Here is a 27626-nt window from a genome sequence, read left to right on the forward strand (position 1 = left end):
GACTTTTCATATTGGAAGGTGCGCATAGAGGTTTATCTCTTGAGCCAAGTAGGTGATATATGGGAGGTTGTAGACTCCAACTATCAAATTCATATCGCTCGCACTTCTTAGGCCCAAATTGAACAATATGAAGCTATCAACACGGCTAGAAATATATTGTTCATCAGTCTGAGTCATAATGAGTTTGATAAAGTTCAGTACCTCCATACTACTAGAGAGATTTGATCCACTCTTAGTATCTTTCATAAGGGCATTAACCAAATTAAGGCTAGGCGTCAGAGCACTTATAATCAAGAATATCAGATGTTTGTGCAAGAACCCAGATAGTATTTGTATGCTATGTTTGCTCATTTTGATGGAATTATTAGCAATCTTAGATCCACTGAAGTTTTACCTTATTCTGATCATGAGAGGGCGATCAAGCTTCTCTATGTTCTTGACCATAGCATATGGGAAGTAAAGATCTCTAGCATTGAGGAGTCACCCAATTACGACACATTGACTTGTGATGAAATCTTCAGCAAGCTAAAGTCCACAAAGATAGCCAAGGCGGCTAGGATAGGTCTAGGAAAACCCCTGCCTCAGAACATGGGGTTGTTTCAAGATCTAGTAGTGGTACTCAGGCAAGAGTTGATTTTTCTTGTGCTAATCTTTCACCTGGTGGATTTGCTTTGTCTTCATTGGTCTGTATCGCAAAAGAGCAAATAGACGCACTTGATGATGAAGATTTGGCATTGATCATGAAGAAGTTCATCCGCTTCTAAAACAACCGACGAGACCAGATGAGAGGTGGTTCTCATGCTTGTTATGAGTGTAGTGACACTACTCATTTCAAGGTAGACTGCCCCAAGCTTAAGAAGAAGGAAGATCGCAACCACGACCACGACAAGCACAAGAAGAACAAGAAACCTTTCTTCAAGAACCACGACAAGATGGTCAAGAAGGTGGCCAAGGGGGCTTCACGAGCTTTTGTGGTAGCGCTCAGCAACATTGACACGTCCTCAAGCAAAGATGAGAGCTCAGAAGAGGAGGAGCCGCCCGTGAAGAATAAGAAGAAGAATAAGGACTTCACCGGCCTTTGCTTCATGGTGGACGATAACGATAGCGACCCCGAGCTTGATCCTTTTGAGGTCTTACTTTCCTATTACTAGCTTTCTGTTCAGGTTGATACCCTGAATGATGCTCTTATTTGTCAGGATAGATTACTTAAGAAAACGATTCGAGAGGTTAAGGAACTCAAGTCTAAACTAGAATGTTTATTGTGTGAGCTTGAGTTGCTTAGGTTTAGGGCTAAGGATGAGGATTGTGAAAGTTGTGTGGTTGTCAGGACTGAGCTTGTCGAGCTTCAGACTTTGTATGCTCAAGTCGTCAATCGGCTTGAGACTGCTAAGAAGAAGCTTTTTGAGGAGTCTTGATTTACTCTCTTAGGCGCTTGCAAAAATTACCCTTTACTCGAAAAGGATGTTGAAATGAAAGACAAGTGCATTAAGGAGTTAGAATCTAGCTTGGAGAGTGCTGGATATTCTAAGGATGTGCAGCCAAACTATTCCTTCCAGCTGCATTGTCCTTAAGGACAAACTCAGCTAGGTTAGAGGGTAAGTTCAGAAGGTCATGGTTGAGAATGAGTACTTCCTTTCTCTTGTGGAGAAGTGCTCAGAAGACAAGGGCAAAATAGATTTAATCTTGGCCAAGACCAAGATGTGTGCAGATAAGGTAGGTTTAGCTTTAGGGTTGGATTTTGATAGAGTTGCTTACAACATTCTTGTCAAGACTATCCACATCAACTACCTTAGAGTCTGAAAAAGCCAAAAGCAATGCCACACAGCCTGTGAACAATCCCACACTACAAATCAAGAAGAGAGAGCTTACAAAGACACAACCCAAGAGAGCTCCTCAGTATAAGATGAAAGCTCCTACGACAGAAACTAGAGTGACCAACAAGCCAGTACCTGAGAGACACTATGTGTGCACCTATTGCCAGAGAGATGGTCACCTATTTCAGTTCTGTTTTCACCAAAGGAGAGGTGAGTGGCATGAGTGGGAGTGGAGTACTCGGGACATGTATCGCCCTTCTTTTGGTGTACATGAGCCTTTTTCTCGCTTTCTCTCATGAGTTTCTGATGCTCTTTAGTTCTCTTCTAGAGGCGATGCCCGACGTAGATCATAATATGGTTGATATGGTTTTGGCCCGCATGGCAGAAGCTTTGAGTCACATCACTTTGGCGGACTATATTTTCTTCATCGTGGTACTCGCCCCCAGCGTGCTAGGGCTATTTTATATACACTTGTTTGTACTCCTTCTCCTCGAGCGACTCGGTGCTGGATTCTCAAGAAGTTTCTTACTTACCCCAGTATTGAGTACTTGAGCTCTTCTTACTTGATGTAGGAGGCAGGTGGAGGCCTAGAGAACAAGTGGCTCATCGACTCCGGTTGTTCGCGCCATATGACCGGAAATGCATCATGTTTCTCCAGCCTCACCCTGACGAAGCAGCACGAGTACATCACAATCGGGGGTGATCGAAAGGGAAGAGTGAAGGCCAAAGATATGATAAAAGTGAGTGAGAGTTTACTCTCAAATATGTGGCTTTGGTGGAGCATCTGTGATACAATTTGCTTTCTGTATCTCAGTTGTTGGGATGAGGACTTGGAAGTGCATTTGAAGCGTAATGCTTCTTGAGTTCTTGATCCCTCAGGCGCTTTGGTTTGTCAGATTTCTTGAGTTGGGAGTATTTTTGGAGCCAATTTTTCTGAGTTTTATGGTTCTTCTCAGTGTTTAATTGCACAACCTTCTTCTAAGTTTTGGATGTGGCATAGAAGGCTAGGGCACATGGGATTTGATTTGCTTTCTCGTTTGAGTGCCCTTTTCTTGATCCGAGGATTGTCTAAGTTCAAGTTTGAGAAGAACCTTGTTTGCGCTCCTTGTTGATATGGCAAGATGGTTGCCGCCTCTCACCAGCCAGTTAATCTGGTGATGACTAAACAACCGGGAGAACTTCTACATATAGACATTGTTGGTCCATCATGAGTTCGTTCGGCGGGTGAGAAGTGGTATGTACTTGTCATTGTTGATGACTACTCTCGCTATTCTTAGGTGTTCTTTCTTGTAAGTAAGGATGAAGTGTTCTCACACTTTTAGAGCTTAGCTTTGAAAGCAATTTATAGTGATAATGACACCGAGTTCAAGAACTATCTCTTTGATGCTTTCTGTCTTGAACATGGCATTGAGCATCAATTTTTTACCCCACATGTTCCTCAATAGAATGACATGGTTGAAAGGAAGAAAAGAACCTTGGTTGAGATGGCTAGGATGATGCTTGATGAGCATAGGACTCCTAAGATATTTTGGGTAGAGGCAATTAGCACTACTTGCTATATCTCAAATCGGATTTTCTTGTGCTCGATTTTGAATGTGACTTTTTATGAGTTGCGTTTTGAGAGGAAGCTGAAGGTTTTTCACTTGAAAGTTTTGTTGTAGTTTCTTCATCATAAAGCGTGGCAATCTTGACAAGTTCAAGTCGCGTTCTTCTGATGAAATTTTCTTGGTTATTCTCTTCATGGTCATTCTTACATGATGGATAATCTTGACACTAACACCATCATGGAATCTTGTGATGTGACATTTGATGAGTCAACACTTTGTGTCAGCCCTATTCTTGAGTTTGCAGGTGATCAAGAGATAAGCGAAAGCATCTTTGTAGATCGTGGCCTTCCAGCTTTCGGTGATGATGAGGATAATCCAGTACTTCCTGCTATCACATCAGCTTTTGAGCTGACTCCTACCTCTTCGACACCGACAGAGGGTCATGCAGCCTCTACTTCTACTTCAGCCGCTTTTGAGCCTGCACCACCAACTTTTGAGGGGGAGATTATGAGGAACCGTCCAAACAGTATTCTAATTAATCACTAAGTCGATCACTGACATGATCATGACTTCAGCGATTAAACAGAATACCGCTTCGGTAGTCCCAGCACATGTTTTGTGCCCAAGGATCGGAACACATACCTTCTAACATGTACATCACAATATAGCTTAATAAAGAGCGAGTAATAAACATTTATATTACAAGTATTAAGCATGCAACTAATTTCAACAATTTACAAGAAAAGCAACAGGAGTACCTGAAAGCGCAAGCATAAGTACGAAGGTACTCGCAAGACTTAAACCATATAGAGCACATATACATAGCTCGACTCCAAGGATTATGCATTGATTATTAGCAAGGATGAGCCACAGGTTAGGTAAAACATATGCACTAAGCATCCTAGACATATGTGTAAGCGACTGAAACTTAACCAAAACATATGAAAACTACCCTGCAACTAACAACTGAACAAGTGTAACTGTAATCAACATGAAGTACTAAAAAAGAATCAAACTTGGCTCGATACCAAGGAAAGCCTCACAAAGATGAACAAAAACACTCAACATGGTGATGGAGTTGGGTTTCAGATGGTGAAGTTCAATTTCATATCGATCGAGTACACTGAGGAGAAATTTGGAAGGAGGAATGTTAACCGCAACAGAAGAAGGACTCAAAAACTACAAATTCGTGCTCAATCTTATAGGAAGGGAATCTCTCCTCGGATGCCATCCTCCATTCAACCAGGCTGCGTGACGGCACCACTCCTTCCGCTTCAAGTTCTGCCAGCCAAGATTCTTGCATTGCCGAGGGTGTCCAGGCCTCGATCATAAACCTCACCTCATCGTACTGATCGAGCGAGGTGCCAGCAGCTGCTGCGTCCGATTGCTTCTCCGGCGAGGAGGAAGTCTGGATCTCTGAGGAAGAGTTGGGATCCATGGATCTAGAAGTTCTTTCTGGCGGTAGTACGTGCTGGGGTGGAGAAAGCTTAAAGGCATAGGCAGGAAGACTGGTGGCGATGATGAGGAATGCCACCACAAGTCCGGGTCATATGGGTAAATAGTCAAAAAATTACCGTCTCTTCGACAACCACGTCCGTTTTTTACCATGCTTCGATCGGCATGAAAAGCGGTATGATGATGATGTGCAGATCTTTGCACGCCCTTCTGCCCGCATTAAATGCGGCTACACCCATCGTTTCAAATTTTGATAGGTTTTTTTTAACTCTACTCAGAGTCGGGCATCGATCAGTTGAGTTCTTTAATATTTTCCTTCAAGTCTCGAGTGCGGTTAGCCACAGGGCGCTCGACCTGACTGAGCTTCCACTCGATACTCAAGGAAGGACCCGCCTATGCTCAATTCTTTCGACTATGAGACTGATCCACTTTACTCGACCGAGCTTAAACTTGGTGGTACTTGAGTGGGTGTTTATGGAAACCTTTCCTCCTGAGTAGAGTTAGGGGGCTACTGTCGAATATCTAACTATGGGGCATATGCGCATAAGGAGTATATCATATACGGATAGGGTATATACAACCACATATTAAGAAACTTTAGATATCATGGAACCGAATCAGCGGTACCTAATACACCCGGAATCAAGGAAGTACATATTAGGAAAGTTTCGATTGGTTACCTGACTCGATACGATTAGTACTCAAAATAGATTTATTTACTTGGACGTCAAGAAAGACAACTCCTTATCGACCACGGCTGGATAGGAGTCGATACATCACCCCTATATAAGGCGGAAAGGCTAGGGGGAAGGGGAGGAGAGACAACAACATGAAACACAAAAAGAGGGACTCGAGGCAAGCATCAAGACCCTAGAAGAGAAGAAAATAAAAAAAAAGAAAATCTTATTCGGCGACTTTAGCTTTAGATTAGATTAGATCTGATATACTCTCTGTAACAGATTTAGCCACATTGCTTGTACTCAAAATCATCAATACGGCAGCAACATCCCCACAGGACATAGGGTATTACTCCAATCGAAGGCCTGAACTTGTATACATCGATTGTCTCGTCTCGTGATTAATCCCTGCACTCGAAGGTACTTAGTCAATTTACGGACACATTGTCAGGAACTAATCTTCAACACTAGCAACCTACAACAACTAGCATGCCACAATGGTCCCTCAGAGTGACTACAAGCAACAGATGACAATAGACATGTGACAAAACTTTCTTATTCCCTGCCAACAGGAATTATAGCAACAACATTAGTGCTAACCCACATGCAATAGGACCTTCATCAAGTTACCAAGGTCACATTCAAGCATTTTTACCATCTGATGATAACAATGGAAGGTGAATGGCATATATAACAGGAGCAACATTGTCCACTGATCAAAACAACTGCCAATATAGCTCTCTGGGAGACGACCACAAACATAATTTTCCAGCACAGCATCAAGGCCAAACCATGCCTGAACAACAGAGCTAGCAATAAGCAATAGGATCAGATAGCATATCAGGCCAATACAGCTCTCTGGGAGATGACCACAAACATAATTCGCCAATCGAATCAACTAGCCACTGGATCAAACAACATAAGCTATAACTGTCGCTCTATCAATCAACAGCAGCGGAAGCATACGGTTGGGGAATAGCTCGATGGCGACACGCATATAGCCAGGAATAGGTCACAATCGGAGCACAGCTACACAACTGGAACACCCCATGGTGGAGCACAACTACACAACCAGAGCACCTCACGGCGAAAGCTAGCAACGACCGATGATAACACCAGCATGGCAGCATGCACATGAACCGGTAGGAGCACCTCGATAGCATCGATGCAAAAATAGAAATGCGCACACCGGAATACACATCGACGGTGAACATATACGCTGGACAGTACAAACGTCGGCCAAAACACATCCAATCGATCAAAGATAATGGACAAGCACGTCGGCTGGCAGCGAGACGAACACGCACGCACATGGTAGGGCTACAGATCAAAACTCTACGCCAAATACCAAATCCACTCGACGCAAATCGATTGGGGATTGAATCGAGATGCAGTTTGGATTCGGATAGAGATTGAGGATTCGCTTCACTGCCAGCATCGACCAACACTTGATGTGGCCAGTCGCCCAACAAAGAGAAGGATCTGGGATCCGAGGACTTACCGAAGGCTTGGGGAGGGTCACGGACCTGCTACTATGGCCGATGACACCGATGATGGGGAACCTGGGAGCTCGACCACTGGATCTGTGATGGCCCAGTCCTCACCCGCGGGTGATGATGCACTGGAAGACTGGTCACCGGATGCTGCTTGCTTCCGTCAGCCACCGACGCCGCCCTCCTCACCTCTGCCAGGGCACACCAGATCCTCTTCCGCCGCTTCGTAGGAGACACGATCTGTTCCTGAGTCCCACCACGAATAGTGAAGTGGGCGCTGCATTCTGCCCTCAAAAATGTCAATACCACTCCCCTCCCATCCAATTCGCTTGCGTTTTCCCAAAGGATTCGAGCCATGCTTGACTCATCTTGGTGTTCTTAGTTGAAGCACAAAGAGCACCGGTGTTCTTCCTCTTCCCGAGATTTTCTACCATCCCCCAATGGTCACCAACCTCAGAAAAGCATCTTGGGTGAGTCTCCTAGGCTTCCACGGCAAGATTGGGCAATGTGGTTGGTCGATTTTGAAGTTGGAGTGCCGGTTAGTAAGTTTGAGTGTTTTTTATGCTTTGGAGGTAAAAATGAGGTTTTGGGTGAGATTTGAGTTAGGAATCATGTTGCTAGGTTGGTGAGTGAGTTCTAGACTTTATGAACTGTCTCAAACATGTTTCACTTTTTATTGGAGAGACTTGCAAATCAAATCGGTCGAGTTTTTCCCTCAAAGCAGCCTCTCTGGATAACTCGGATAGTCTGAGTTAAAACCTGGATAGTTTGGATAGCCCAGTGAAAACCCCGATGAATTGTGCTAAAAAATCGTTAGGGTTTAGGGTGCAATTTGAGTCTAGAACTCTTTGTATGGTGTATATGCATGTCTATGTAGCATAGATTTAACATGCGAGGTGAATCGACCGAGAAAAATCATCGAGAAGTTCAAGTCTGCCCAACCCGGGTAGTCCGGGTTAAACCCGAAGGTTTCAGATTTATTCGATTAGAGTTAGCAGAGAACCCCGTTCGAAGCCTCACCCGGACATTCTGTCCTAACCAAGAGTATCCGGACTCAGCCCGGACCATCCGAGTTCTCTCAAAAATCGCTAACCGAGAACCCGATCCAGAGTATGGCCTGGAGGGTTTGGAATTTGGAGGTTCCAGGGTTCAATCCGGAGTCTCCGGCCTCCTGTTAGCTTTCTGAAGTTGTTTAGATCGCAAAATTTAATATTTTTCGCATGTCTTGCACTTTTAGCTTGTTGTTATGCATATTGTAGCATACATTGTTGCACTTCATTCATGCTCATCATTGCATATGTCTTCTTTAGAGAACAAGGAACCAGAGTTTGATGCAGGCGTGGGCGAGGGCAACGCTGAACTTCCAGAATTCTGTGAGTTTTGCGCTAGTAGTACCAGGCATTCACCGGAGCAGCAAGTCAAACATCTAAGCATATTTTTCCTATTAATTTGGATCATATATGTCAATCATGATAAAATATGCTTTATGTATGTTATGCATATGTTGAATCGATGTCAAGTCTTATGTTGGTAGAACCTATGTTGATGTATTACATATCTATCTTGAGATATTGATTATCCATATCCTTGTAACCGGGGTTAACTTGATATTATCTAATTTAAAGGTTAATCAAATTGCTTCGTAGTACTTAGGTCCTCGACGAGCAGTAAAATGTTTCATCGTTCTCACTTCATCTAGAGCCGAGCACGAATTGTTATCCCTCTTAACGATCCTAAATAATATCACTCTGACCAACGATCCAGACATCAGGACAATACGATTTGGACGACCAAGCAATTCATGGTCAAAGCTTTCTACTATGCTTTATCCTATGGAGGAATGGAGGAATGGAGTATCCGATGACCACAGCAATCTGGTCTACCTTAGCACCCAAAAAATGTAAGATCTTCGCATGGTTGGCATTAAGAGGCCGACTGAAAACCGGCGATCTTCTAGCTAAACGTGGTGTCATCCCATCCGGGTCGTGCTTCTACGGCTGTGCATCATCTGAGACGGTCATTCACATGCTTTTTGAATGCCCCTACGTTCTCAATGTGTGGCAAGGTCTTCGCATTCACACAACAAATTCGGATGCCGTCAGCACAGCCTTCACCTCGCTCTACTTTGGCATACATTCGCATCTTGTACAAAAACAACTTTTTCAATAACAAAATCAAGGTAGGGGCCTCCCCACCCGACTTCCTCAAAAAAAAAAACCTTGTATACCGTGAGTACTTTTGTAGGGTCGTCAAAATGCGGTGTAGAGCTACTAGATGCACCAGATTTGTTACAGGCTCTCTCGTCCTGAACTAACTCATGTTTTCAGCAAAAAGCAGGTTCAGGAGGCTGCATGACCTGGAGAGGAGAGCACAGGCTGTGATTTCAGTCCGCGACGTGTTTGTTCCGATTAGAGCAGCATTATAGTTATAGGAACACATACATGGTTGGCAAGAAATAGCTCTCAGCGGAAAGGATTCTTAAAGAAATGGATGAACACATGGTTTGTCAGTCGTACAGCATGCGGATCCGGTCAACATAGCAGACTAGATAGTCTTCGAGCCTGCAGGGGCGGTGCAACGGTGATACCTCGAGATGGTGGCTGAAGACGAACTCCTGCACCGGCTCAGTCCTCCGTCCACTGCTCTCGGGGTCCAGGTAATAGATACTGAAACCAGATGCCTCCTGTAGATGACAACTTAGGTACACCGCATTGGACGCGAGCGAGGGGAACGTCTCCGTGGAGACCGAGAGACACTGCGTTTGGCCCACGAACACCGCACGGCGGCCGAGGCTCTTAACCGGAACGAGCCTCCCCGCCGCCAGGTCCACCTCCAGCACCTCGACGCACCTGGGAACGCCTCGTGCCATGAACACCTCGGGCCGTCCCAACAAAAGGTCGGGGTGGGCGTTGACGTTGCAGATGTACCGCACCACGAGCATCCCATCGCGGGCATCCGCGGACGGCACCAGGTAGGAGGCCACGAGTGTGCTGTAGTCCACCGTCGTCTTGTCGACGACGTAGTCCAGCCAAGGCACGGGCTGGTGCAGATCCACCTCCCAGATGTAACCCTCGTTCGACGCGATGTAGGTGCTGCCCCGCAGCGACAGCAGCGACTTGTACAAGACTTGGCCGTTGAAGTAGTAGGGGCCGACGGACAGCCAGTGCTGGTCGCCGGGCCTGGCGAACACGATCCACTGCACCCGCCCTCGCAGGCAGAGGAACAGGGTCGGCGGGGAGGTCGAGTCGTCTATGCCGGCACCGTCAATCGCGGAAGGATCCACGATGTCGGAGCACAACGACGTAAGAGGGAACGTAGATGCAGGGCGGGGTTCGAGGGACACCCACGCCGTGATGGCGGGGAAGTCGGTGAGGGCCCCCGTGAGCGGGTTGAGGAGGCGCACAGTCTCCGTGGCCCTGTCGCAGAGGACGAGGAGACCGTCCGCGGAGCCCAGGTGGTGGTGCGTGGAGAGCGCCGGGAGGTCCACGTCGGTGCGGGCGGCCGTGGCGAGGTTCAGGAGGCGACGGCACGTGGTGCCGGCGGCGCAGTGCGAGAGCACGATCCAGTCGCGGGGGCGGAAGCGGCGGTCCAGGCCGTCCCCCGCGCCGACCGGATCGACCGTGCCCTGGCGCCAGCGCTTGCACGCGGCACGGAAGCGGAGGAACTCGGCGACGTCCAAGGAGAGCAGCCGGCCGGCAATGTCCTCCACGAGTTCGGGCATCAGGTTGGGCCAGTCCCGCCTGCGCAACAGAGAGATCAATCAAACAAGGAGGGAGTCACTCAAAGCAAAAGCAACGAAGAACCCCATCGATGGGGTCAGGCAGGCAAAGATCAATCAAACCTTTCGGTCACATCCGTACGCGCGAATCCTTCGGGGACAGGATCCGCGAGGTTGCGCTTCCTCGAGCGCTTGGTGGACCGCCGGACTTCCTGATTGACCTCCATGTTCTTGTTTCCTCCTCGAGTGCTCAGATCTGGGGAGACGCCCATTGCTCAGATCTTGGGTGGCTCGGCGGCGCTCCCCAATCCGCCCACTCACATATGTAGCGAGAGACACAAGGGGGGATTTTTTTCTGAATCCAAACTGAAATCACCGACTTAGCTTATTCTAATAATGAAAAAAAATACATATCGTTTCAGATGCATGGGGCAAGAACCATGCTGCTCCCGTGCGGCGTCCGCAAGAACCCGCGTGAGGTCCGACAGCCGCCATTGATCTCGCCGTCGGCGAGCCCTGTCAGAGGTCATGGTTCTCCTCCTCCAGGTGGACGCTCTGGACCTGCGGGGGAGGGGGACCCGAACCTTGGTGGTTATGGTGGTTTTGGACCGCGTGTCGCTTGGGATGGAGGGCAGATGTCGCGTTCTCAGCCATGGAAGGGGAGCTCCATGGGTGATGGACCGGTTAAGATCCGAAACCCGGCGGCACCCTGCCTGACCCGCGAACTGGTAGAGGATAACGGAGAGATCGAGGAGTTCTTCGGTCAACTATGGTACATCCCTTCTTCTGCTTCGAGGGTTAGGGTTCCTCAGAGGGGCACAGAGGCGGTGTGGATCCGCCGTGACCTCTGGAAATTGAAGAAGTTTGAGGTGAGGGATTGCTACTCGGCTGGATCTAGCGATCGGTGGAGCAGAAAGCCGAAGAAGCTTTCTTGCGCCGCTGATCTTGGGGGGAAAAGGAGCAAGGAGTCCTTCGTCCAAGTGCTGCGAAGAGCAATGGCAGGGAGGGGGCAAGGTCGAGCCCGAGGTCCGCGGCCTGGAGGCTATCAGGGAGCCGATTGGGGATGGAGAGGGAGAGGAGAGTGGTTTCCTCCAAACTACCCTCCGCCGCCGTTCTTCCATCCTCCACCGCCGTTCGGCTTCTATAACAACCAAGGTCCATCTATGGATCCCTCTTTCTTTCATCAGCAGAGGCCACCTAGGCCATCCCATTCTGGGAGTCAAGCCCAAGGTCAAGCTCATCGCCCAAGAGGACAAAATCTACAAGGAGGAGATGAGCCAACCTTGAAGAACAAACAGCCATTGAAGCAGAATCAGAAGGTAGAGGTATCCACTCAGTCTCAGTCAAGTTCTTCTAAGGTGGTTTGTCATAACTGTGGGGATGGGGGTCACTTTAGCAACAATTGCAATCAGAGTAAACTTTGCTTTATTTGCAAGAGAGGTGATCATGTGGTTAAAGTTTGCCCTGAGTGGAAGAAGCCTTCTGAAGTGGCTCAATATTTGGGTAGTGCTAACAAGGGGTTAGGTTTTTTCCATATTGATGTTGCTGAGAGAACTGGTAGAGTGAATCTTTGGGTTAAGTTTGAGAACTGTGCTATCCTAACCATTGAGGAGGGGGATATGAACATAGATTCTGTTGTAGAGAGTCTGAAAAATCTCTTTGATCCAAATTGGCCTTGGCAGCTTAGACCCATGGATGACTATAGGTACCTAGTTAAATTTCCCCCACATAAGAAGGTGTCTGATATTGTTATTTCGAATGTGACCTTCTTCAATCTTAACAAAGAAGGTGTGTTAGGATCCCTTAGGAAATGGAATGGAGAGGTTGAACCTTTAGGGGAACTTGAAGAGGTCTGGATTCAGGTTAGGGGCATCCCACCCAAGTGGAGTGATTGGATGACCTTTAGACAGATTGCCTCTACTTTGGGTAAGCTTGTGGATATTGATTGGTCATCCCTATATTCTAGCTATTTTGAGATGATCAGGCTGAAGATAGCCTGCAAAGATCCTTCTAAAGTTCCACCTGCCAGAGTGATGGAGATGGATAACAAACTCTACCTGTTGAATATGAAAGTTGAAGGTTTAGAGTTTTCTGCTGAAGGTGAGGGTGAGGATAAAGATGATGGGGATGATAATGGAGATGATAAGGACCATCAGGATGATTTTGAGCAGGAAGATGCAGATGGAAGAAATTTTATGGATGCAAACCACTTTTCTACTCCTAAGGCTGCTCAAACCAACAAGCAGGATAGTAAGGAAAGGGCTGGGAGTGAGGCTGCTAATGATAAAAGGATTGGGAGCAAAACTGTACCTCTATGGGTGAGTCTCTTTCAGGAAAATGAGATGGAAGTGCTGCATGCTGAGCTCAGTGAAGTGAGATGTGCTAACCTGTTGAGGGATATGGAACTTGATGACTCAGAACAGGAGGAGGGGAGTGGTGATCAAGATCCAGTGGATTTGCCTGGCGAGAATGAGTTAGTTGACCTCCCCCAGTCATGGCAACAGGTGGCTTCAGAATTGCAGAGACCTGAACCTAAGGAGTCTCCCGTCGCTGTCGATGGAAAACTTCCCCAGGAGTGGGTGTGGCCTGACTCTGAGAGGAAAGGAACTCAGTCTGATGAAGGTGGTGATAGAAAAGATGACGGGGATGCAACCAAATCAAAGCTCCTGGAAGCTGAACGTAACAAGGTTCTTAAGAAAGGGAAGAAGAAATGGGGTCCCTTTGTTTCTGATAAAAGAAGTAAAAGGGTGATTAATGATGGGAGGACAATGCTGGAAAGAGCTCAGGACCTCAAGAAAAAAGTGAACCTGGAATTACCTAAAGGTACATCCCATAATTCTTTCTCTGTTCTTACAATTCCTGAAATCTCTGAAATTGCTCAAGTAGTTGGTGTTTCCTTTGGGAGCAATAGTAAAATGGTTGATGGAAATCTTAAGCTAGTTCAGTGTGGAGATTTCGAAAGGGATGTAGTTTTTTCTGATATTTGTGCTCATGAGAGATGCGCTGGTAACAAAAATAGGTCTACTCAGGGTGCAGGCTTAACTAGTAGTAATGGGATAAGTGATAGTAGAGGTAAACATGTAGCTTTAGTAGAGACCCAAACTTTTCACCTGGAGGGTGATGGTGAAAGGTCTGCTGCTCAGATATCAAAGGTTGTAGATAACAAACAGTGTGGTCGCGAAAATATTCACCTGGAGGGTGATAGGTCAGGGTCCTGCTCTCTCATAAACTCCAACTTTGCCAAGGAGTCTGGAGAGCCTAACCTTAAAGGGGAGGTTCCCCTTGGAAGCCATCCGGTGGATGACTTCACTACTTCCTTTAATAAGGATAGTATATATATGAAGCAAGGTTTAAGATGAAAGGCTTATTTTGGAATATTAGAGGGATGAATAAGCCTGGCAGAGCTGGTGTTTTAGCTAGTTTCATTAGGTCTCATTCTTTAGACTTTGTAGGAATTCAGGAAACCAAGAAAAAGGAGATGAGTGATAATTTTCTTAAATCTCTAACAGGTCCTCATTCTTTTAATTGGGGCTATCTTCCTGCAGTTGGTACTGCAGGAGGGGTCCTTGTTGGTTTTAGAGCTGATCTTTTTAATATAATCATTAAAGATAGGCATAAGTACTCGTTAAGTGTCATGGTTCAGGATAAAAGGACTAATTTTGATTGGAAATTAGTGGTAGTCTATGGTTCGCCTTATGAGGAAGGCAAACAAGAATTCATTGATGAGCTCCATCATGTTATGGGTTCCTGGCAGGGGCCTATTATGATTGGTGGAGACTTTAATCTAGCTAGATTTCATAATGATAAGAGTAATGCTAGGATCAATCAGAGATGGGCCGATTGCTTCAATGATTGGATCAATAAATGGGCTATGTTAGATTTAACCCTGTCTAACAGATGCTTTACTTGGTCCAATAACCAGCATAACTTGATCTTAGCTAGATTAGATAGGATCTTGGTCACTACTGATTGGGATTCAGCCTTCCCTTTAGCTAAGGTTAGGGCTTACCCCAGAGAACACAGTGACCACACTCCTTTGATTATTGACTCTGGTAATAACATGTCTTTTGGTAAAAAGAAGTTTAGATTTGAGAAATGGTGGTTGGAAAGAGAAGACTTTAAAGAGGTAGTGTTAAAAGCTTGGGCTGTTCCTTGCAATGAGTCTAATGCTATAGACATTTGGCAGTTTAGAATCAGGACTTTTAGGAGATTAGCAAGAGGCTGGGCTGCCAATGAGGTGGCTGCGCTAAATAGACATAAAAAAGAAATCTCTGAGGAGTATAATTGGTTAGACTTAGAATCTGAAGGTAGACTTCTTTCTGAGCTTGAAAGGAATAGGATGAAAGAAATAGCTAGAGAGATAGAACATCTGTGGGCTCTAGATGAGATTAAAGCTAGACAGAGATCTAGGGATAGAGTTATTGTAGAAGGGGATAGAAACACTGCTTATTTTCAAGCTGTGGCTAACCAGAGGCAGAGGAAGAAACATGTAGCTATCTTGGATGGTCCCAACGGACCTGTAGAGGATACTGATAGTATGCTGAAAGTTGCCGTTGATTTCTATAAAAAATTGTTTAGTTATGAAGACAGAGGTGGTGTTAGTTTAAATAACTCCTTCTGGTCAGAAGAAGACCTTGTTACTGATATAGAAAATGAGAGTTTACAGACTCTTATTTTGGAAGAGGAAGTGAAAGAAGCTGTGTTTAGTTGCTATTCGGATGGAGCCCCAGGTCCAGATGGACTCCCTTTTCTTTTCTATCAAAAATTTTGGGATATAGTTAAAAGTGACTTAATGAATATGTTTTCTGACTTCCAGCAGGGTAAGCTGGATTTATTTAGGCTCAATTTTGCTATGCTTACCTTAATACCTAAAGAAGAGAACGCTAGAAATATGAGGAAGTTTAGGCCTATTAGTCTCTTAAATTGTAGTTTTAAGATTTTCTCCAAGATTCTAACTATTAGACTAGGAAAAATTTGTCAAAGGCTTATTCTTCATCAACAAAGTGCCTTTATTCAGGGTAGATATATTTTGGAGAGTGTGGTGGTTGCTCATGAGGTTGTTCATAGCATCCACAAGAGTCAAGATCCTGGTGTCATCCTTAAACTAGACTATGAGAAAGCATATGACAGAGTCAACTTAGATTTTCTGTTTGAGATCTTAGAAACTAGAGGTTTTGGTGCCACTTGGATCAACTGGATCAAAATGGTAGTTGTGGGAGGTTCTGTAGGTGTAACTATTAATGGTAAGGACAGTAGTTTCTTTAAAACAGGTAAAGGTTTGAGGCAGGGAGATCCTCTGTCTCCCCTTCTCTTTAATCTGGTTGGAGATGTCCTCACTAGAATGTTGATTAAGGCTGCTCATGGTAACTTGATTAAAGGGCTGTTATCTGATTTTAACAATGAGGGTGTGATTTCTTTGCAATATGCTGATGACACCATTATCTTTTCCTCAGCTGAGGAGAGTCATCTTAGAAACTTGAAATGTGTCCTAGTCTGCTTTGAGAAACTTTCTGGTATGAAAATAAATTTCAATAAAAGTGAGTTTATTCCTATGCACTTAGAATATGAGCAGATCCATAGGATTTCCCATATCTTTGGTTGTCCAGCTGGATCTTTACCTATGAAGTATTTAGGTGTTCCTTTACATTTTGACAAATTAAGAAAAGAGGACATTCAACCCCTAGTTGACAAAATTCTTAAGAGAATAGCTGGTTGGAGAGGAAAATTACTCTCTTATAGTGGTAGGATTGTCCTTATTAAATCCTGTTTAGCTAGCATTCCCATTTACCTTTTATCTTTTATCAAATTAACAAAATGGGCTATCAACATGATTAATACTCATATGGCTCATTGTCTCTGGAACTCTGGAGATAATAAAGGAAATTTCCATTTAGCCAACTGGCCTAGTGTCTGCATGAGGAAAGAGTATGGAGGTTTGGGTGTTCCTGATCTTAGAGATTTAAATATCTGTCTATTAGGTTCCTGGATTAGAAGGTTCATTAGTGATAATGGTAAATTGTGGAAACAGATCATAAAGTTCAAATATAATACTTCCGATCCTAATATTTTTTCTTGCAATGATATTGGTGTGTCTCATTTTTGGAAGGGTGTGTTGTGGGCTGCAAAAGTAGCTAAAATGGGATATAGGTGGGTTATAGGTAATGGCAAAAATGTGAAGTTTTGGGAGGATAATTGGTTAGGCTCCTCTAGTTTAGCCATTCAGTTCTGGGACTTATATATTTTGGTTAATGAGAAGTCCAGTACTGTTGCAGATCTGTGGGATGGAATAGACCTTAGATGCACTTTTAGGAGGTGTGTAGATGGGAATCTGATGAGGAAATGGGAAGAGGTGTGTCAAATTGCTTCTACTATTAGATTTTCAGACCAGGACGATGCTCTGGTGTGGCAGCTTCATTCCTCTGGAGTGTATTCCTCTCAATCCTTGTATAAGGTCCTTAATTTCAGAGGGGTTCTACCTGTTTACACTCCATCGGTTTGGAAAATTTTTGTTCCCCCTAGAGTTCTTTTTTTTCTTTGGCTATTGTCTAAAAATAAAACCTTGACTAGAGATAATGTGGCTAAAAGAATGAAAGTTGAGGATGCCTCTTGCCTTTTCTGCTGCGAAAAAGAATCAGTTGTTCATCTTTTCTTTGAATGTGTGGTTGCCAAGTCTATGTGGAACTGCATTTCTGAAGTAGTCAACTTGCATATAGGTGACAATTATGAGTCCGTTGCCTCCTTATGGTTAGACAATAGGAAGTTTGTTGTGATTAATATGATTTCTGCAGCAGTTCTATGGGCTATTTGGAAGCTAAGGAATAGTTTGTGTTTTCAGAATGGTGTTTGGTGCAGCATGAAGGTTCTCTGGAGGAGGATAGTTTCTATGCTCAAGAGTTGGAAAATTCTATGTCCTACTCGGTACCTCTCTCATTTCGAGCTGGTGCTTTGCAAGATGTTGGAAGCCCTTTCAAGACCAGAGATGGTGCTTGGCTGAGAAGTAACTCTCCGAAAGGTGCTGGAGCTGGGCTCGTGGCCTGTCAACTAAGTGCAGTGAAGCTGGAGATTCCCGGGCCTAAGATGGAGGTGGCAAAGGGTGTCTGTGAGCTGATGAACGAAGATAGAGTTTAGCTTATGTCTTAGCTGAAAAGCTGTAATTGGCTGGCTGCGTAGTCACTTTTGAGCTGGTTCTCTGAACTGTGAATGTTTGGACACAAGGCTGTAAACGTTTTGGTCTCCCTTAATGCATTTGGTGACCGGGGCTCGGCCCTTGAACTCTAAAAAAAATCACCGATGGTCCGTCGTCACCGTCGATGGTGTGCGGTTGAAGAAGGGGGCAGCGCCCGTGCGGGCTGTCAAGGTGAGCGACGAGCCAGGGCTGGTGGTAGTCGCCGTCGTGAAGGACTCCACGTTGGTGGCCGGTGTTGCAGCGTCCTAACTCCAAAAGAGTAGCGGTTGCAGCAGAGGTTGCAACATGTTGAGGGCCGTGGCGGCTAAAATGGCGACAAGCAATACCACGACGCGAACAACAACGCGAGTGGCGAGGGCTTGGACATTGTGGCAGAACGACGATGATAAAGGACGAAGATTCAGGTCTACCGTGTATTTCATGGATCGGTGATACCATCGTGCTCAACTTGGTTGGATGTTGAGGCCAATTGGCCACTGCTCTTGATGGACGAACTCAGTAGTGAAAAAACTGGCGTGGCTAACAACGTATTGGAATAAAAAATAGAAGAACAGGGAGAATAAAGATAATGATTACTTACATTCATCGATGAATAGTGTTTACATTATATAGTACATGAACAGTCACATTTATCACTGTTAAGATTAGTCTCTATCTCTACTCCTTTAAACCAGCAGTTTCATCGTGCGTCGTCGTGCGTCAAAAAACTACACGTCGGCCCAATCGTTCGTCGGTCCAATCGTTCGTCGGCCCATAAAAAAATACACGCCACCCTGCATTCCCCTGGAGCCCTAGCACGTGATTTGCCGACCTCCTCGCGCCGCAGCTAGCCGCCGGCCATCCCACAGACGCGCCGGAATCGCCCCGCTTGCTCTGCAGCTCCCACGCACGTCTACTGCGTCCCCTTCCGGTTGCATCGCCCACGCATGCCGCCTGCGTCGTCTGCGTGCCATGGCCGCCGCGCTCTCCAACGCCATGGCCGCGGCGCTTTCCCACGCCAGAGCCGCCGCGATTTGGCTGCCGAAAATTCGATCCCGACCCTCCTCCTCCCTCTTGCAAAGCCGGATTTCGCTGGTGGTGCTCGACGTCGGAGTGGTCCAAATCAAGGAGATGGTGGTATGTGGTCAATAACCGCCATTCACACAGCACGTCTCCAGCTCCTAAGCAACTGCTCAACTCCGTGGCAACCGCCGAACTATTTGCAGTCCAAAAGGTTTGCCCGCTCCTTCCATTCTGCTATACCTATTTCCACTCTAACACATGTTTCCCCTCTGCTACATGTTTCCCCTCTGCTACTAGCCGTGGAGAGTCACCAAGGAGGAGGAGAGGAGAAGGATAGCGAACGATTTCTTCCACAAATCTCTGTGATTGGTACGATTGCTTGCTCCTTCATTTTCCCCCTTTGTATGATTAGCACGCTTTCAGTCTCCAGGATCAAATCTGCTTATCCTTTTGGAAATCCTTCTGATTCACTCTCTCTAACATACTTGTTCAATAGCTCAGCCCATTGAAGTTGTAGAAGAATTATCTTACCATTATTTGTACGAATTTAAAAGAGTGAAGTATTGCCGCATCCTCCGTTATGCCATGCCACCTTTTTAAGCTTCTCCATGCTCATGCGTGTTTGAGTTGCGTGTTTGCTGATGAGTTATAGTGGGTTTATGAGTGTTTCTGAAGATGGGCTGTTGATTGAGGTGGTTTTGGGGCGTAGAGAGATGCTGATTTGTAAGGTCTACCCCCTGTATTTTAAGGGGATTTTGGGAGTTTGGTTCTACGAATGTGTAGATAATTTGGGTCGCTGCTAAGTGTGAACAGCTGACCTTATGAGGGTATTTCAGGAGTTCAGTTATGATTTTGTCCTTCTGTTCTCAGAGTTGTTGAATTTCTCGATAACAGGGTTGAAGTGGTTGCATGCTGTTTTGGTTTCTGTAGACTGGAAGCAGATTTATATGGTTTGGACAGTGAGAGAATGGAGGTGGCGATTGTAGAGTTGAATTTTCGAAGGATTTAGTGTTTTTGCTAAATAATCATATCAATTTGAGGCTTACAGTTGGTTCATATGTTGGTTATGAGTGTAATTTTGTACACGAGTGAGTTTGATTAGTTTTGCATATTATTCCTTTTCATGCTGATTTTTAGCATCACATAACAGTACACGTTCACAACATAGATTGGTGGTGGAATAAGTGGCATATGTCACTGTCATTTAAATTTTTGTAACAGATTTCTCCGAAATCCGAATGCGAAGCAATGCCTCAGATTTAACACTACTCTGAACCTTTAATTCAGAACATGGTTTAACTGAAAACTAAATGCAATTAACAATGTACTTATCCATGGATAAGGTGCCAACCTTTAATTCGTTTGTCAAGTTTTCTGTTTCTTGTGCTTAGAATTTCATATTACATTTCATAGGCATATAAAAATTCTTCACTCCATGGTGATAGGGTGATGAATAAAAATGGCTATTGGACTATGGTGCTCAGTTGTAGTTATATTATAATTTTCTTGTATTCATTAAAGGATGAGCAAACCAGTTAGACTTTTAGAAATTTTGGATCTGTTCCTCCAGTGAATTTTTTTTAATGTAAAAATGACTATTGAACCATGGTGCTCTAATTTAATTCAGATTTGGAGTTGCCAGCTTGTGTTTTCTTTTCACCATTTATAATTGGCTCTATCTTGTTTCTCCTCCCGCAGAATAAACCTTATGTGTAGCTTGAGATCTACTATGGAGGACTGAGCTTCTTTAGAGTATGTTTCCCTTTACCATGAGCTATTCCATATTTTTTTCAGCTATAAATTTTGTGTATGAATGCTGGTGCCTTAAAATTTTAGTGTTATTTTCATGAGATGGGACTAATTGGTACTGCTATACGGCATTGCATTTCTTTTCCAGATTCAGATTTAATTTCTTGTAGTTGATTCTGAATAAGAATGTGAGAAATTAATTCATTTCGATGTTCATTTTACATGCAAGTCCCCCTTCACCCCCCTTCAAAAGTCTGAATAGCTTGAATGTCTAATAATTCTCCAATACTTCCTCATCTAAGACAAAGCCACACTGTATGGCACCACATCATTTAGCCCAGAATATCACCATGACCAAAGTTCAAATATCCTAGAATAGTTATGACAACAAAATCACAGTTATAGCACCATAGCAGCACTAATCACTTGGCCACTCCTTCAAATAAGTGTTGGATTTGTGACTGAACATCCTCTGGGGTGTACCTGATGAACATCCTCTAGGGAAAAAAATACCTGATGAACAATTAAGCCTGTATATCCAGGCATCACGGAATCAGCTATTGCTGTCTGAACATGACGGGATTGAACCTCCTTTGCATTTTTGGACCTACTGAAAATCCTAGCAAAGAAGACAATTTCAACTGATACAATTTCATCCATTCCTTAATAATCTGATACAATTTCAACCAAAAGAAGACACCAGAGACAGGAGACAGAATTGACAAAAATGGAAAGGAATTATGTTTTTCTCCATTCAGCTTTCACTGCCAAAACTATTTTGGCCAATCATCACCTCAAGTTAGTGATTTTACTGTGGTTTCAGCTAGCTCTCTTTTGGGTTTTAGGAACCAAGCAAAAAATGAACCTGGTCATCTATGTATCACGCTTAAACTACGATAATGAAATCTGAATCTGGAAAAGAAATGCAATGTCTTGTTGTGTTGTCTTTAACTATGAAACCAATCGGTTCTATTATAGTTTCTTTTCCTGCATAGTGAACGCATGATGTTTTCAATGTTGTCGGTGCCAGGTTTGCATAAGTTCTTTATTTGAAGCTTTCAAATTGATACAAAACAGTTTCAAGCTTATTTTGTTTTCGTATTGATTATAGTGTGGTATCCTGCCAACAGCCTGCAAACTTTGCATGAAGAGTTACATTTCAGTTTGTCAATTGCCTGTTGTTTCAGTTAGATTATAACATGGTTGAGCTGAAAGTACTGCCACTCTGGTATGCGTACAAGAGGTCAAACAAGAGACGAAGGGGTTAAATTAGTACCTGAAATAGGCAGCCCTACTTTTTGTATTTGAAGCTTTCCAAGTAGTTTCAATGTAGTCCCGCGTTGAAAGAAGCAACGAATTGTTAGTTTGTAAATAATCGCCCTTGTATTTTCTTTTCACCATTTATAATTGGCTCTATCATGAGGTGATGATTGGCCAAAATTAGTAACTCTTCATCACCATTTATAATAGCATCTTTTTTGTGGATTGAACCGACAACTCAAAGTAACTAAACCAATAGAGAAGTTTGTGATCTTATAAACTACGATAATGAAATCTGAATCTGGAAAAGAAATGCAATGTCTTGTTGTGTTGTCTTTAACTATAAACCAATCTTTTTTTTTTTTAGTTTCTTTTGCTGCATAGTGAACCCATGATGTTTTCAATGGATAAGTTGCCAGCCTTTAATTCGATTGTCAATAGGGTGATGAATAAAAATGGCTATTGGACTATGATGCTCAGTTATAGTTATATTATACTTTTCTTGTATTCATTAAAGAATGAGCAAGCCAGTTAGACTTTTAGAAATTTTGGATCTGTTCCTCCAGTGAATTTTGTTTTGAATGTAAAAATGGCTATTGAACCATGGTGCTCTAATTTAATTCAGATTTGAAGTTTGCCAGCTTGTGTTTTCTTTTCACCATTTATAATTGGCTCTATCTTGTTTCTCCTCCCACAGAATAAACCTTATGTGCAGCTTGAGATCTACTACGAAGGACTGAACTTCTTTAGAGTATGTTTCCCTTTACCATGAGCTGGTGCCTTAAAATTTCAGTGTTATTATCACTACATTTGCCATATAAATGCTGGTGCCCTAAATTTCTAAGCTTTCAGTGTTATTACCACTACATTTGTAACATAAATCTGATTTCCAGATTTACTAAGGAGCAATATTTGAATGATATATCTGCCTCTTTAGCATAGTTATATGGCTGGATTTCTTGCCTGATTTGGATGATGGATGCTTATTTTTCCTTCCAATTTTATGATCACCATCCCTTTGGAATCCATACCTTCTAAACTGGTCATACAAACAATGTGTCTTCATTATCTCAAGCTTAAGCTTTTTCCTCCTCTCAAGCTCCTAAGATTGATACAGAACAGTTTCGATTAATACAAATCTTTGTTAAAATGAACACGTTTTAACTGTCATACCACTATTGTCTATTGGCTAACTGAAGTGGCAACAAAAGCAAAGACCTTTACAGTATGAAGGCATAGGTTAAAACAGCATGATATGTACAAGCTACATCACTTACTTGTAAACGTCCACTCAATGAAAGTAAAGAGCGTCCACTTGCAAAAGCTCTAATAAGGTCACGCCATGAATCCTAGAATGGTACATAGAGTACCACAAAGATTATGAGACAAACTAAGAAAAAACACATAAGTTCTACAATGATTACATCACAGTATGTTTCATTCGATGAATATCACAGGTAGCTTTTGTTAAGAGTATCCACCAATTTTGTTTTGTTTGGCGTGCCACAAGAAAACAAATTTGTCTCAACGTGCATAAGCAGTGCCAATACTAAACTTGAGGGCAAGTACATAAATGACTGAGTGGAAAAGAGAATAGATATAAAAGGGTGGGTGTGGGTATGAGAGTGCTACGGAGAGGGTGTGGGGAGCTAAATTCCAAAAAAAAAGAAAAAAAAGAAAGTCCCCCCTAACCCAAACACCCGTAAGTGTAGAATTTAATATTAATGGTTTTTTAGTATAGACAATACAACCTATAGACCAGATTATTTCATAGTCTCAATGCTGATAAGTTAAATGCAATAGTCGACAACTCGGCATATGCGTCCTAGCAATGTTGTTTGATTTACTAGCATAGTAAAACAATTAGAACTTATGTTTCCTTTTATCATTTTATGGATAGCGTAACCATTTGTTCAAGATTATTGGCTTATTGCACAATGGAATAAAAGGCCATACGAATGTTGTGTTGCTACTGTCACTATTATTTGCCAGTTTTGTTTTTCTTACAGAAAGAAATTGCAAATACTTTAATTTTGCATGCCCATTCTTGTTTTGTTTCCTAACCAAGAAATAAAAATATCATGTAAAGAAATTGGAAAGAAAAATTATAATTTAGTTGTTCCAGAGTAGTTTTGGTTTTATTACTTGCTTGTCCAGTGTATTTTCCCCATTTGAATACGTAGTTGTTCTGGATATGTGAAGAGTACTAAAGCAACGCTACCAACTCTAGAGAAAGCAAACCATATTTGATGAATCACCAAAATGACAGGTGATCCAACTACTCTATCCCTGATTAACTATATTTTTGACCAACAACCTTGCTGATAAAAAATGCAGCATATTTGCAAATTTGATCTATGACAATCTTCTCTACAATGTGTGAGCATATGTACAATGTGTGTCAGTTGTTTTTTTAGAGAGACGTTGAGACTTTGCTTGCAACTAAATATATTTTAACACCTTTTCACTTTCCAGAGTCATCAACTTGTACATCTAGCTCAATGGCGCCAGTTAATGTTACCCGAAAGAGAACTTGCGCAAACTTTTCCCATCGCCCAGTGGTTTCTAGGTGAGTTCAAATTCACGGGTCAAATTTAAACTAAATAAATTGTTAAGAAATAAAGCTAAAATATATTTTTATGATACAGATTCAAATTATTCGATGACATTGAAATTTTGGACTTGGACAAATCATGGAGTGTCGTTGTTATGATAGATGTCAAGTTCCCAGTCCAGCCTCGTTATCGTGATAGCCAACACTATATCCTCATGGATACCTGTGTAAGTCGCTTGTATTAATTGATTCAGTGTTTATAATAATAAATCGTGTTATAATAAATTTTCATCACTACATAACATTGGTTGTTATTAAATTTGAAAGGGGTCCAAAATGGAAGCAATTGCATCGAACAACAACGTTGAAAGATTCAATGCTTTACTCGCTGAAGGATGTGTTTATACCCTACATGAAGTGAAATTCGATCCTAACTGGGAGGAGGCATTGCAATTTCGGAATATTGGACATCGATATGAGTGTGTCTTGAATAATCGCACTAGGGTTGAGCCGTATACCATGCCTATTCAGTTTTCGCCCTACCCAAAGCACATTATGCCATTTCCTAAAGTGTATCGTCCTAATAAGACTTTTGTAGGTAAGTTTCAAGCTTTCCATTTTAGACTTATAAAAAACAAATAAAAATTTTATTTTACACAAAAAAATCTGACCAAGAATAATGGTGCAGACATAGCTGGAGTAGTTGTGCATTGGGCTTCAATTGAGCATATTGGTTGTAGCCTCTATAGAGAGGTTACACTCATGGACACAAGGTACCTTTGAGTTATGTTAGTAATTTTGTTAGGTAAAAAAGGTGCATCAAGATAAAAAAATGCTATAACACAATATGCAGAAAAATAACTATAAGTTTTCTTTTTTTAAAGGTGCAACTTGATTGTTGTTGGTGTTTGGTCCCACCATTTGACCCGACATGCGCGTAGCTGGTCATTGGCTAATGCTAACAATGACATAGTCTTATTAACTATGCTTCAAAATAACAAGAGACACGGTAATTGGTTTCTTATTAATCAAGGCATACTTAAACATTATACTTGTTGAGTTATTTCATTAACAACAAATTTTCAAAATAGGGTGCTTGGAGACTTCAGAGAATACAACTTTGAAATTTAACCCAAGTCATTGTGCTACACGTACACTGCAGAGTGAGTATTTCTAACACCATCAAGAAAAGTCAATACATGCTCAAATATTCTAACTAATAGATTAAGAAATATATACAATTTCATCAAATATTAATTGAAACAATCCTATTCGGACATGCAGGCGTGCGAGGATCGGTGATCACAGGATCTATGGACCTCCGTTTCGTTAACAGATTTCTTGAGAATAGATGGGCGTACCTAGCAACCGTGGTTTGAGTGTGATGGCTATAAGTACTAATAGTTCTTAGAGGACTACTATGGCTAAACATTATTCACATATGTTAATGTGTCTATCGGTTCTATAGTTTTTGTTTCATTATGATGTTTGTGTTGTTTAAGTAATTATACCAATGGATACTGCCAGCTACATTTCTTATTATGGTGTTTTTATGTCTGTAATATATACTACTACCTTTCTCATTATGGTGTTTTTATTCTGTAATATATCCTATACGTTTGTAATGATGTCTTGTCATTATGATGTTTTTATATGTTTGTAATATATCTTATTTCTATACTACTTTTCAATGGATGTGTATTTGGGACTGAAATTAAAAAGTGCTTTGAGATGGTCCAAAGTATGTTGAGATGGTCCAAAGTATGTGGAAATTCTCGATGCATAACTTACTCTTTAATATGCCATATCTAAATAAATAAATTAAGCAGAACTATGTGCAAAAAAAAAAGATGTATGTAATTTAGTATTTTATGTTTATAGCCTAATGAATCTAGCACTGTAAGATACGTATATGTCTTATTTTCTAAACTATTAAATTGTCAAATAATATATTCATATTTTAGGGTATATATCACATTACCAACAAATTGCCAAAATGTCGCAAGATCGAAACCAGTCAAGACGAAAAGGAAAAGAAGGTATGCATTTTAACACGACTAATTGTATTGTTAGCTATATAGCCCATGCTACAATGTTAAACTAATATAATAAAAACATATGTGCTACTCTCATTTTAATTTTTTTTAGTTATAGATGGACACCGCATAACAAAGAGGTCTCGCAACAACTATATGCCACATAGCTCTTCTGGAATTTCTATTCAAGAACCATCCTATGTTTCATGTGAAAGTTCATCAAACGATGAAGATGAGACACATCGACTACCATCCTCATTTTTTATTCCTACCCAAAGTACCCTCACATCAGAGGGGCTATTACAAGGCGAAGGCTCTAATGGTACAAGCTTATGTATGAATTGTAGTAATGCTACTAGCTTAAATAACCTTTCATGTAATTTGATTAATGAAACATTGTATACCTTTGAATATATCGGAAACATAACATTGATTTCATGACAATCCAGCCATTGCTACACTAGAGCAACAACGACAAACACAGTCAGAACAAACAAACACTCGTTGTAGGACAGTGGACCGTGCAGAAACAAGGCGACAACGTGATAGAGCACGTCATGCAAGCATGACGCCCGAGCAAGTTGCAAGCAGACGGGCTTGTGCTAGGCAACGTTATGCAAATATGACACCTGAGCAGAGGCATGCAAGGCGAGAAAAACAGAACCAACGAAACATGGCAAGACGAAGCACTCCCCGTGCAAATTGTGTCGTGGGTACAAATATTACCGATGCAACAAGTGGCTCTGTGGTTGGCTCCAACAATATTGATACAACAGAAACTATCTACCAGAACATACCAGATAGCACTCATATGTTGAAACCTCAACCAGACTGTCACCATTGTGGTGCGAGGAGGTTTGAATATGAGTCATTGGGATTTTGTTGCAAGGATGGGAAAGTCAAACTAGAAATGCCAGAACCACCTGAAGAGCTTCGACTGTTGTACACAAGTGGGGATCCTGAATCACAACATTTTCAGGACAGCATTAGATTTTTTAATGGTCATTTCTCGTTCACCACACTCTATTGTGATTATGACAAGGAACTCGCAAATGCAAGAGATGGAGTGTACACATTTAAAGCTCATGAACAAATGTACCACAATATACACTCATTCGGACAACGAGATGATGAC

General features: G+C 42.6%; 2 protein-coding genes and 2 long non-coding RNA genes across 5 annotated transcripts; 3 read left to right on the forward strand and 1 right to left on the reverse strand.

Annotated features, from left to right (window-relative positions):
• Nucleotides 1–9446: 9446 nt before the first annotated feature.
• Nucleotides 9447–11255, reverse strand: LOC133905715 (uncharacterized). The gene is made up of 2 exons (XM_062347477.1): nucleotides 10828–11255; nucleotides 9447–10726 (listed from the first exon to the last, which is right to left on the reverse strand). Exons 1-2 carry the CDS (start codon nucleotides 10974–10976, stop codon nucleotides 9493–9495), a joined length of 1383 nt encoding a protein of 460 aa, XP_062203461.1. The 5' UTR covers nucleotides 10977–11255; the 3' UTR covers nucleotides 9447–9492.
• On the forward strand, nucleotides 11145–17832 carry LOC133906086 (uncharacterized). The gene is made up of 2 exons (XM_062347864.1): nucleotides 11145–13527; nucleotides 17540–17832. Exons 1-2 carry the CDS (start codon nucleotides 11145–11147, stop codon nucleotides 17830–17832), a joined length of 2676 nt encoding a protein of 891 aa, XP_062203848.1.
• Nucleotides 17833–19187: 1355 nt separating this feature from the next.
• On the forward strand, nucleotides 19188–24413 carry LOC133906540 (uncharacterized). 2 transcript variants are annotated; one of them, XR_009907803.1, is made up of 4 exons: nucleotides 19188–19261; nucleotides 20591–20644; nucleotides 22599–22652; nucleotides 24377–24413. It is a non-coding gene; the product is annotated as an uncharacterized LOC133906540 (long non-coding RNA). The 2 variants fall into 2 exon arrangements; XR_009907802.1 differs by lacking the exons at nucleotides 22599–22652; nucleotides 24377–24413 and adding an exon at nucleotides 21829–22045.
• Nucleotides 24414–25145: 732 nt separating this feature from the next.
• On the forward strand, nucleotides 25146–26040 carry LOC133906564 (uncharacterized). The gene is made up of 3 exons (XR_009907812.1): nucleotides 25146–25464; nucleotides 25547–25618; nucleotides 25740–26040. It is a non-coding gene; the product is annotated as an uncharacterized LOC133906564 (long non-coding RNA).
• The last annotated feature ends 1586 nt before the right edge of the window (nucleotides 26041–27626 follow it).

Source organism: Phragmites australis, chromosome 23 (assembly GCF_958298935.1).
Source record: "Phragmites australis chromosome 23, lpPhrAust1.1, whole genome shotgun sequence".
Lineage (NCBI taxonomy): Eukaryota > Viridiplantae > Streptophyta > Magnoliopsida > Poales > Poaceae > Phragmites > Phragmites australis.

What these genes read in the sequence shown, in the direction of transcription:
- LOC133906086 (XM_062347864.1), top strand. Translation starts at nt 11,145, where the DNA reads ATGCTGCTCCCGTGCGGCGTCCGCAAGAACCCGCGTGAGGTCCGACAG. An exon ending in GAACCTGGAATTACCTAAAG is followed by an intron (nt 13,528 to 17,539) that starts GTACATCCCATA and finishes TTGTGTTTTCAG; the next exon opens with AATGGTGTTTGGTGCAGCAT.
- LOC133905715 (XM_062347477.1), bottom strand. Translation starts at nt 10,976, where the DNA reads ATGGGCGTCTCCCCAGATCTGAGCACTCGAGGAGGAAACAAGAACATG. An exon ending in CGTACGGATGTGACCGAAAG is followed by an intron (nt 10,727 to 10,827) that starts GTTTGATTGATC and finishes TCTGTTGCGCAG; the next exon opens with GCGGGACTGGCCCAACCTGA.